The sequence below is a fragment of the Triticum dicoccoides genome, chromosome 7A, assembly GCF_002162155.2.
Source record: "Triticum dicoccoides isolate Atlit2015 ecotype Zavitan chromosome 7A, WEW_v2.0, whole genome shotgun sequence".
NCBI lineage: Eukaryota > Viridiplantae > Streptophyta > Magnoliopsida > Poales > Poaceae > Triticum > Triticum dicoccoides.
Window position 1 is genome coordinate 678,856,759 of NC_041392.1, and position 11,372 is coordinate 678,868,130.

The 11,372-nt window shown below is 44.5% G+C and overlaps 2 protein-coding genes across 2 annotated transcripts in view; both read right to left on the reverse strand.

The window, feature by feature from the left end:
* LOC119333876 (aspartic proteinase nepenthesin-1-like) overlaps positions 1 to 1,401 on the reverse strand; it is a 3,496-nt gene extending 2,095 nt beyond the window's left edge. The window contains exon 1 of the mRNA XM_037606612.1: positions 1,395 to 1,401. Coding sequence (XP_037462509.1) covers positions 1,395 to 1,401 — 7 coding nt within the window. The remainder of the gene's footprint in view (positions 1 to 1,394) is intronic.
* A 669-nt stretch (positions 1,402 to 2,070) lies between these two features.
* Positions 2,071 to 3,603, reverse strand: LOC119330545 (aspartic proteinase nepenthesin-1-like). The gene has a single exon (XM_037603658.1). It carries the CDS (start codon positions 3,586 to 3,588, stop codon positions 2,257 to 2,259), a length of 1,332 nt encoding a protein of 443 aa, XP_037459555.1. The 5' UTR covers positions 3,589 to 3,603; the 3' UTR covers positions 2,071 to 2,256.
* Positions 3,604 to 11,372: the final 7,769 nt, after the last annotated feature.

The following is an 11,372-nucleotide window of genomic DNA, read 5'->3' on the forward strand; positions in this document are numbered from 1 at the left end:
CGTCCCCTTCTTCTTTTTTTGCCTGCAGCTAGCACAAGGATAGCTACCTAGAGTGGAAATCAAATCAAATCACTGCCAAGAAAAAAAAGAGAGAGTGAAAATGGAATCAGACATGGCCGGACTAGCTGTTCATGCTTGAGATTAGTAGAATCACCAGTTGGATATCAGACATAATGCATGTGGATGCCACTTCATCAAACCCACATTGTCCAAAACTGATATATATGATCAAGGTGTGAACTCAGCTGGTGGAAATCACAGGGTTCAAAAAATAAGTGGAAATCACACGTCCGATGGGGGTGGTAAGCGAGAACAAATAATTTGCGGGGTTCATCTGAGCGGTGTGAGCCCTATTGTTTTTATCAATAGCATTGACCAATTTAACATCATCATCATCATGTCATAATTTCTTTTTGGTACTTTGCACATAACTATGAACTAGTACCTTGTGAAGCACCTCGCAAGAATATCCATTAAACATGCTCCAAATTTATTCTACCTGAATTAAAACACATATTAGAGATAATGTTGAGGTTTAAAATGCATTTTTGAATTTTTTTTCATCAAAAGAAAACATAAATCAACATAAATGTGATCAATGAAATGTCAAATTTTCCATGGGCTCATACTATGGCCTTAGGAGATAAGTGAAAAAGCCTAGCGAGGTTTGACACAAGTACGCTTCTACTTTACTTTGTAATGGGTGGATCTCCTAGGATGATACTTATTAAAGTCAAACAATGAGGTCTCTAAGGACAGTTTATTTCCTTTGTACATGTACCTTCGAAAATACACTGAAACATATACTTTACATTAGTATCGATAAATTTAACATCATATTTCAAATCTTTAAATATCTATCCACCATACTCCATACTTTTTTTGCATGATCTAAACGAGTGATTAAAGGTAATGTCAATTTGTAACATCTTTTAGATTCGCATGCTAATTTTTACGATTAAAATGCATTTTACCATTTTCATCCCAAAAATAGAAACTAACTTGATGTGATCAGAAAATTGTAATTTTTTGCATGTGATCATATTTTGTGTGTGCGCACTAGGTAAAAAGTCTCACGATAGGCGGTACACATGATTTTCGGCAGGGTAGCCGTGTGTTCTCCTAGGCCATTGATCCGGCCCATTGGGCAGGCCAGTCATGGCTGGGCCCATTGGACGAGGCGACGCTGGCTGCGCTCCGGCACCTGATCCGGAGCTTTTAGTGTTTCGTGCTCGTCCGAGATCCGAGGCAGTTCCTAATGCATGGTGCTTGACGACCGCTACTACAACACATAGAAGACCAGGTGCTTCTTCGCATGTTCCAATAGTTGTAGTCGATAAGCTTGATTCTCCATAGGTGCCAACATTTGATAAGAGCTGAAATACCCAACGAACTCGGCATTCATACGCTGCAGTAGTGAAGTTTTAATGTAGTGCTGAACTCAAAGGTGGATCTAATCACGGGTGACAACAAGCGATCAGAATGTTTGTAATCTGCAAACTCCTTCATTTTCTATTGAGCTTGATGTACATGTTGATTTGCGGTCTTCAAGCCATTTGTGCAAATTGGTTGACACGGAACTTATGAGTAACAAGGGTGATGTCCATACAGAGGGAAGAACATCAACGTCTCAATAGCTGAATCATACATACCCGAATTTTGTCAACGGAATTCACTTATGAACGTGGATTAACCTTTTCTATTTGAAACACTTGTACTCCTTAGAAAAATCGGATATGAAGGACGAGCCCGGCCCACCTTATAATATACTCCCTCCGTTCATAAATATTAGATGTTTTAGTTGCTTTAATATGGACGACATACGGACTTATTTGTTAACGGAGGAAGTATTTCAAAACATACCGAAGTGACAAAAACAACTCAGAGTACAAGGAAAGAAAAAAGAGGAGAACGAACAAAATCAAAGCGAAGAGCTACATCCCTTTTTTCGCTTCCATTCCACAATACCAGGTGCGTGCATTTGGAGTAAGTTTTAGATAAACAATTAAAAACTTGACCATAAAATATAGTTGATTGAAGTAACTTAGGAGAGCAATTGCACAATGCACATAACCTCAAATTCTAAATCAATACCAGATCGAGCACTGCAATTCAACATAGATTGGTAGCAGCGGGATGATTGAAATGAAAACTCGAAATGCAATACAACAATATACTAGTACTTCTCTGAGCAATCCGACTTCACTGAGCAACCTCACGCTAAGGTTATTGCCCGGTGGCATGATCTAGCTGGAACTAGAGGAGGAACACCCAGATGAGTAAGAGCGTAGCCAGCGACACCTGCGCCGGCGCTGGAGCTCCCGAGAACGTCAGCTGGCCGCCGCTGTCGCCATGGATGTCGTAGGTCATCGTCCTGCCGGTCTGCAGCTGGCTGCCTAAGATGGACCTGCCGGTGGTCGACGGCAGTATGGTGAGGCACGTCTGCCCGCCACTGAAGTTCCAGAAGTAGTTCTGCGCCCTGAGCTCCATCGTCGCGTCGGCGCCGTCGAACACCAGGGCGAGCTTGGGAACCTTCAGCTTGGAGAAGTGCTGCGTGAGGAAGCAGAGGCTGTGGCCGGCCGTAGCGTTCACCGGAGCCAGGCCCTGCGATCGGACCCTGCTCACGAGCTCCCGCCTCAGAACCTTGTACGCGGGCTCGTCGAGGTAGGTGAAGGGCAGGGTGGTGCTGAGGAACACCCCGCCGGAGCCGTTCGCCCGGACGTCGAAGGTCCCCGCCGGGATGTCGGTGAGGAGCTGCCCGTCCACCTGCAGGCCGGTGAGGTTGACGTAGTACAAGTACGAGTTCTGGTTGGGCCTGGCCGCCAGCAGCGGCGTGTGGCTGCCCTTAGCGTCAGCGTGGTCTGCTGCCCAGCTCAAGCTAACGAAGGCCTTGCTGTTGTCGGGGTCGCCGGGGAGCGTGGTGAAGTAGGAGAACCTTGAGATCTGGAGCTGCGACACGAGGGAGAGGGGGCCCCTGCTGAATCCGACGAAGCCGGAAGCTCCGTCGAGGTCGCTCAACATCGTGACGTTGTGGCTGCAGCTGCAGCCGAACACCATGCCGCTGACCTTCGTGTTCCCCAAACCGAACCTGTCGGTGGCGAGGTAGCCGGACGTGTTGCCGGCGCCGTAGATGTGCTCCACGTACCCGCAGCGGGCTTCGCAGCCGTGGTCGCCGGGGTTGCAGGTCCGGTCGGCGTAGTGGATCTGGCCAAAGGAGCCAGAGTTGTTGCGCACGAATGATGGGCAGGGGGCGACCGGGGCGAAGGAGCCGGAGTGGTCGGGCAGGAAGGTGGGCGTGGGCCTGAGCCCGGGCGAGCACTGCACCCAGACGAGCTCGCTGGAGATGTCCATGACGACCGAGAGGGCCTGCCGCCCGACGGAGAGGTCGAAGATGAAGGCGCTGAACGTGCGCTCCGGGATGCCGAGGCCCTCCGTCAACTGCTCCGAGTCGGCCCAAGCGGCCCAACGGACACCATGGATGACACACTCATCGATCTTGGGATTCCCGGCGGCCACCGGCGCCGCCACCACAAGGAGAAGCAGAAGAAGCGAGCAAGCTGCAGCTGGGGCTGGCATTGCTATGGCCATATCGTAGTATCGTCTCTGGATGTACTACAAGCCAAGCTAGGCGTAGTGACCCCTCTATATATGCAGCACCGGCATGTTGAAATTTCCATGCGCTCTCCTAGGTTACGAAAATACACCTCCCAAGTCTTCCTTTTTTCATTAGGTTAATCTTCCTCTTGTTTAAATACACAAATCTGTATAAGAATATATTAGAATACCAAACTAGCCAGATCAACAGCGGAAGTACCTTTCTACACCAATGCTCCTGGTATGAATAGTAAAATCAAAAAAATAGAAAAAATGTTCAAAAAATTCTGAAATTATTTTGTGACATACTTTCATATATGTTTGTTGTGCACGCAAAATTTCATCGCGAAATCACATTGGTGGAAGACGTGCCAAAAAAAACAAAATCAGAGCTCCAAAATGCTTTTGGAAGTAACATTTTCAGAGCATAGATTTTGTTTTTTTACCACGCCTTCGACCAATATGATTTTGCGATGAAATTTTGCAGGCACAACAAACATTTGTGAAAATATGGCATAAAAAAATTTCAGAATTTTTTGAATTGCTTTTAGTTTATTTGATTTTACTGTTCACACTAGGAGCATTTGCTCCTGGGTGTAGAAACTCCACGTCCGATCAACAGGATATAGTACTCTCTCCGTCCTACAACGTAAGATGTATTTGCAAGCTGGGGAGTATAATATACAGTTCACTCTCGTCTCTCTAGGTTTTGGCTGTAATCCATCTTCACAAAATAGGTCTCCCATGTCTTTTTTCTATCTACAGCTAGGTTAATCTTCCTCTTGTTTAAATACATCTATTGGGTGAAAGCGTGAAGCGTGAAAGTATCGAAGCAAATTGGATCAATCATGAAGACGCGGGTGGGAGGAGGATCCGCGAAATTTCTGCTTCAACCAACCAACAAAGATGGAGGCCAAGAATTACTCTACTGCTACTGGGCAACGCATGTGGCACTGGCCATGGCTTTGGCTCTGCTGCCTTAATATAAGTGGCCGGAAATGGTACTACGCGCTTTTGGCTCTGCTTCTACCCATGATGCTACTGTACTCAGCCGTCACATTTACTGCCTCCCTCGTTCACCCTTCCTCTTTTTTTGCCTGCAGCTAGCACAAGGGTAGCTACCTACAGTGGAAATCAAATCAAATCACTGCCAAGAAAAAAGAGAGTGGCACGACTAGCTAGCTGTTCACGCTCCCAAGATTACTAGTATCACCAACGGTATATTAGACATAATGCATGTGAATGCCACTTCATGAAACCCACGTTGTCAAAAACTGGTATGATCAAGGAGTGAACTCAACCGGTGGAAATCACGCAGTCCAAAAAATATGTGGAAATCACAAGTTTGAAGGGGATGGTAACTGAGAACAAATTGTTTTCGGGGTTCATGTGAGCGGTGTGAGCCCTGTTTTTCTTTTTTTGTCAATTGCATTGACGAATTTAACATCATACGGCCATTCATCGATCATGTCATAATTTCTTTTTGGTACTTTGCATATAACTAAAAACTAGTACCTTTTGATGCATTTTGCAAGAATATCCATTCAACATACTCCAAACAATTTCTACATGAATTAAAACACAAATTAGAGATAATGTCCAAATTTAAGATATCTTATGGCCATGTTTGGTTCGGCTGTGGATTTCTAAAAGCAGCTGTGAAAAATCTGCTGTGGAAAATCTGATGTGCAAAAGATGTATGTCATTTGGCAAACCAGCTGATACAACTTTTTCAGATTTTGGCCCGCAGCGGAATCAGATTTTGGAAAGGACGTCCTGGGCTGCTTCCGCTTTTGGTTCAAATTTTGGAAGCGGATTTCTGGAATCGGATTCTGCTGGGTTCGCCCTTTGGTTCAGATTCTGCTGTGCGGCAGCGGAATCCATTGATAAAAGCTGAACCGAACAGGACCTATATCTCATTCGCTACCTTGGGTTTAAAATAATTTTTTGGCATTTTTCATCAAAATGAAACAGAAATCAACATAAATGTGATCAGCGAAATGTTAAATTTTTCATGGGCTCATACCGTGGCCTTTAGATGAAAAAGCCTCACGAGATCTGATAAAAGTGTGCTCGTACTTTCATTTTTAATGCGTGGATCTCCTAGGATGGTTCTTAGACATTCAAGTAAAAATATAAGGTTTCTAAGGACAAACTATTTTCTTTGTACATGTAATTAAAACGGATTGAAACATATAGTTTACATTATACTCCAGACTTTTTCTGCATGATCTAAACGACTGATTAAAGATAATGTCAAAATTGTAAGATATTTTAGATGTCTTTCGCTAATTTTTGGAATTAAAATGCTTTTTGGTATTTTTCATCAAAAAATAGAAACTAACCTAATGTGATCAACAAATTGTAATTTTTTGCATGGGATCATATCTTGTGTGTAGGCTCTTGGTGAAAAGTCCCACGATGTTTGATAAAAGATTTTTTACTTTATTTATATGGATGAATCTCTTAGGATGTTTCTTTGATATTCAACTCAAACTATTACTTTCTAATGACCAATCATTTTCTTTGTACATGCAACTTAAACAATGGTCTAGATCATCTACTTTATCATTAATATTAGCAAATTTAACTTCAAGTTTTCACTCGTCATGTCATGTCATATTTTATTTTTTCCCTACTTTTCAATACCCAAAAACAGGTACCTTGTGAAGCTTGCAACAATATTTTTGCAATGTACTATAGAATTCTTCTACATGAATTAAACTTCATATTAAAGATGACTTCAAATTTTAAGATTTTTTTCATATCTCATTTGGTCCCTTCTAGGCTTTAAGTTCATTTTTGACATTTTTAGTCTTAAAAATAGAAATCAATCTTAACATGGTAAAAAAAAATGTAAACATTTGCATGGGCTCATAATATAGGTTTAGTAGATAGATGAAAAAGTCCCATGAGATTTTTCAAATGATTATACTTTACTTTGTAATAGACAGAGACTATTCTTATTTGAAAATATTATCTAGTGCACAAAATAGGCAGTCACCGATAGCCGGGAGGATAAATGATTGTCACCTCATGCCATTGTTTACCTACGAAATTTACTAACTTTGTCATACCTCCCCACCTTCGAGACCAGATGGACTCTATAACTCACCAACGTGTATCCCAATGAAAAGGAAAACAACCCAAGTGTGTAGGTATACATCTCTCCCTCCGCTGAAACCCTAGTCAATTGCTGCATCTCTCCTTTCCCATCCCGTTCTTCCACCTTCTCCCTTTACTGCTAGCGAGGAGGCTGCATTCACCCAAGTGTGTAGGTATACATCTCTCCCTCTGCTAACCATCTAAACAGATGGCTCAAGCCACCGCTAGTGAGGAGGAGGCATGACGATACCGAAAACCGTTAGTGATTTCGGTACGGTGGAGAGCATGGCCGGATGTACAAGAGGGGATCACACATGACGGGTTTTACCTAGGTTCGGGCCATCATGGTCTAGATAATACCCTACATCTACTTTGATTTTTATTAATAGTGGAAACGCCTCGTCTGAGGGGCTTATAGATGGGATGTGGTAATGGCAACCATGTGTCGACCAAAAGTTAGATGCCCCCCGATCTACCCCTGCTCTCGCCTTATAAAGGGGATGAGATCTAGGGTTTACATGTTTCCTAGCTGACCCCGCCTCTAAGTCGGTCGAGAGGACCATGGCTTGCATGCTCAGATGGTGATTATACGGAAGTCGGGCTTCCTATCGAATCAAGGTCCATTGCATGCAGCCTAGCATCCTAAGCCCAGAGCCTAGCCCATTGATTGGCATGTTTGCCGATGGGCCACCCCCGATATAGTACACCATCAGTAGTCCCCGAGCCTGTCTCGAGTTTTGAAATGAACCTGTCATCCGACTTCCTGGTCCTAAGCCCGACCCATTGACGGGCCTACTGGCAATTGGGCCACCCCTGGTGCAGTGCATTGTTAGTAACCCCTGAGGGAGCTCTGATCCGCCGCCCCCACACACCAATCTACCACCACCACACGTCCAAGCCTGGCATCCGTTGGGCAACCCGTCAATGAGTCCGGCGTGCGCCCCGACTTGCGAGGAGGGCAGCACGCATCGCCCAGGGCTGCCACATCGGCCTTTGCCCCGGGCATGCCCAGACCCAAGCAGTGTGTTGCCCCCGCAAGGAGCAGAGCGACCTGTCGAGCCCGGCCTCCATACACCCCGTTTTCACCTGCCGAAACACCTGCACGACGAGACATGACCAGCCATCTCTTGGATCCGTCACTCTCAGCTCTACAGACACTGCAAGGAAGGCCCCTGCCACCACCGTTGGCCGCACGGGCTTCACCCGGGGGCATCCTCCGGCGACGGCGTATGGAGGGGGGGGGGGTGCAAGGTTGCGGCTCCCAGGGTTTGGATGAGGAGCGCCCTTGAGACACCCTAGGCTGGGGCGACGCAATGCATGTTGAAATTCCCATGCACTCTCCTGTCCTAGCCTCGATCTCTCTAGGTTGTGATCCCTCTTCACAAAATCGACCTCCTAAGTCTTTTTCCCATTTAGTTTAATCTCCCTCTTGTTTAAATAAATAAATTTGTAGAGGAAACTAGTGCAAGCTAGAACAATCATGGAGACGAGCGGGCGCGAGGAAGGCTCCGCGAAATTTCTGCTTGAACCAACAAAGCGTGGAAGGATGGAGACCAACATGACTCACATGCAGCACTGGCCATGGCTCTGGACGGGCATGCCGGAAATGGAAACCACGTATTTGCAGCAGGAAGAGGACGTTGGCGGGAAGAGTACATACTGCACGCTTTCGCCTCAACGTGCAAGCACTTATTATCCATGATGGGCTGCCACATCTGCCTTCGCCCCAGGAACGCTCGTACCCGAGAAGCGTGTCGACCCTGCAAGGAGCGGAGCGACCTGCCAAGCCCGGCCACCATGCACCCCGCCGCCACTTGCCGAAGCACCCGCATGGCGAGACACTACCGGCCGTCGCCTGTATCCGTCGCTATTACCTCCAGAGACACCGCAAGGAAGGCCCCCGCCGCCATTCTTGGCCGCACGAGCTTCGCCCGGCGGTGTCTTCCGGCGATGGCGGCATGGGAAAAGGGGGAAGGGGTGTCAAGGTTGCGGACTCTTTGGTTTGGAAGAGGAGCGCCCTTGAGCCGCCCTGGGATGGGGCGACGCGATGCATGTTGAAGTTTCCATGCACTCTCCTGTCCTAGCCTCCATCTCTCTAGGTTGTGATCCCTCTTCACAAAATTGGCCTCCTAAGTCTATTTTTTAATTGAGGTTAATCTCCCTATTGTCTATAAATAAATAAAATATGTAGAAAATAGTGCAAGCTAGATCAATCATGGGGACGCGGGCGCAATGAAGGCTCCAAGAAATTTCCGCTTGAACCAACAAGCGTGAGAGGATGGAGGCCAGAATTAATTACTAGGCAGTTGCATGCAGCACTGGCCATGGCCCTACGCTGGAAACGGAACCCAGAATGACTTGAACAGTACATGCAGCACTGGCCATGCCGGAAACGCAAACCATCTTGCAGAAGGAAGAAGACGTCGGAGGGGCGTACTATTACACGATTTTGCCTCAACGTGCGAGCCTCTGCCCTGCATCAATCCATGATGCAGCTACTCTACTCAGCTGGCCAAAGGCACGATGCGTCTCTCTCTCTCTCCCCCGTCACGCATCCTTCCTCTTTTTTCTGCCTGCAGCTAGCACAAGGCTAGCTAGCTATAGTGGAAATCAAATCAAATCACTGCCAAGGAAAAAAGGAGAGTGAAAACTCGGACCAGGCATGGCACGACTAGCTGTTCACACACTCGAGATTAGTAAATAACCAGTGGGATGTCAGAGACAATGCATTAGGATGCCATTCATCAAACCCAAGTTTTTTTTTCTCAATTCTGATTTTTTTTGGTAGGGACAGGAAATAGCGGTTTGCAGAAAATCTAAGAATTTTAGGATTTTTTTGGCCTGGAATTTTTAAACGAATTTTGAATTTGAATATTTTTGCTTCAGAATATAAAAATTTTAAGCCCTTTCTCACGCAACATTGTAGCCGTTCGAGTGGTCAGCCCGTCTTACCTTCCTTCGTAAGCTTGCGGGTTCGAACCGCCACTCCAGCTCGCTGCTATAATATTGCGCCTTACCACCGAGCTAAGGAACATCTTATGTTTGCAAAGCAATGCGCGCTCTATTTGATATGAGTTAGACGATTAAATTCAAATAAATTCAAAATTTTAGGACGGTATTCAAACGTTTTTGACGGGTAACGGGAAGGCTTGTTTTCGACCGGTTTTCAAAGATCTCGGCCAAGATTAAAAACCCTGATCAAACCCACATTTTCCAAAACCGATCAAGGGGTAAACTCAAGGAAAATCATACAATTAAAAAACGAAGTGGAAATCATATGTCGGAAGGGGATAGTAAGTGAGACCATTATTTCTGGGGTTCATGTGAGAGGTGTGAGCTCTAGTATTTTATAAACAATCTGGTGACCTAGACACACACACATCTATTCTATCTATGTATTATTGTTTATAAATAGTACATCACATTTTAATCAGTGTAGAGCGAATAATCTAGAAACTCTAAAAGAAAAGTACATTTGGTCGTCTCATTTGCTGGTTCTATATAATTAGATATGTTTAATTAATTGGTTTTTCTGTATATTAAAGAATACATGACAGATTGACCAGAGTAGACAAAAAATCTACACACTCTCACAAAATGCAAAGCATCCAGTAGTTGATCTCTGTAAGTGTACTTGGACAATGCACCTACGGAGCAGCGTAGTAATATACTCCCATCATAATCTAATATAAGAGCGTTTGGATTACTAAAGTAGTGATCTAAACGCTCTTATATTAATTTACAGAGGGAGTACAGTTCAATAAATTTTCTCGTTTCCTGATGCAATATTTCTTTCCGTACATAGATTATTTGAAGCATGACAAATGTATCTCAAGGTTATCAAAACAAACAAATAGAAATTCCGAAATGACTAGACAGTAGCTTTTACTCCTCATGCCTTGGGTACTCTACCAAAAGGGATGGAGTAGTCATTGCTTTGCCAGAAAAGAAGGTAGCAGTAGCTAGTGTAAGTTTGCTTATCTTTGGAAATACTATTTATTCAATCTGCTCCACATCAAGAATTCAAAATTGATGCTCCAAAATCTTATTTTCAAACGCATTTTGGTGCATCGATTTTTTTGCCACATTTTTTAAAAATGTCATTACATGATGAAATTTTGTAAACTTTGAAAATATTGGTCAATGTTTCACACAAAAAAGTTCAAAATTATTTTGATTTTTTTATTTTACTGTTCACTCAAGCTTACATGAGCTAAGGCTTGGAGTATCTCTAGCAGACCCCGTATAAGTGGTCAAAGCTGTAAAATAACTATTTTTACAGTTTTAGTCAAAAAAAAAAACGGATTCGAACAGACCCCTCAAAATTATCCGACCCTTAAAATTTTTTACAGGACCTGCAAACACAGGGACAGGCTAGGTGTCAGTTGACTGATTTTTGTTTTCCGGTCAGTCGACTGACCAATAACATTTTCAGTCGATTTGCTCTACTCGACCGTTCCAGTACTACCTACTCACTTCATCATCCAACTGCTCATTTCACTTCACGCATGCATGTATTTCTTCCTTGCTGTGTCCGCATGTACGTATCGGAACATTTTTTAACGGAAACTAACTAATCTTATTCTCATGGTGGCAAATATACGTACGTAACATAATCTGATTCTCCTGTGTAATATTCAAGCGACAATCATGCACATCCCTATTCAATCGAG

Coding starts and splice junctions, on each gene's coding strand:
- LOC119330545 (XM_037603658.1), bottom strand. CDS start 3,588: ATGGCCATAGCAATGCCAGCCCCAGCTGCAGCTTGCTCGCTTCTTCTG.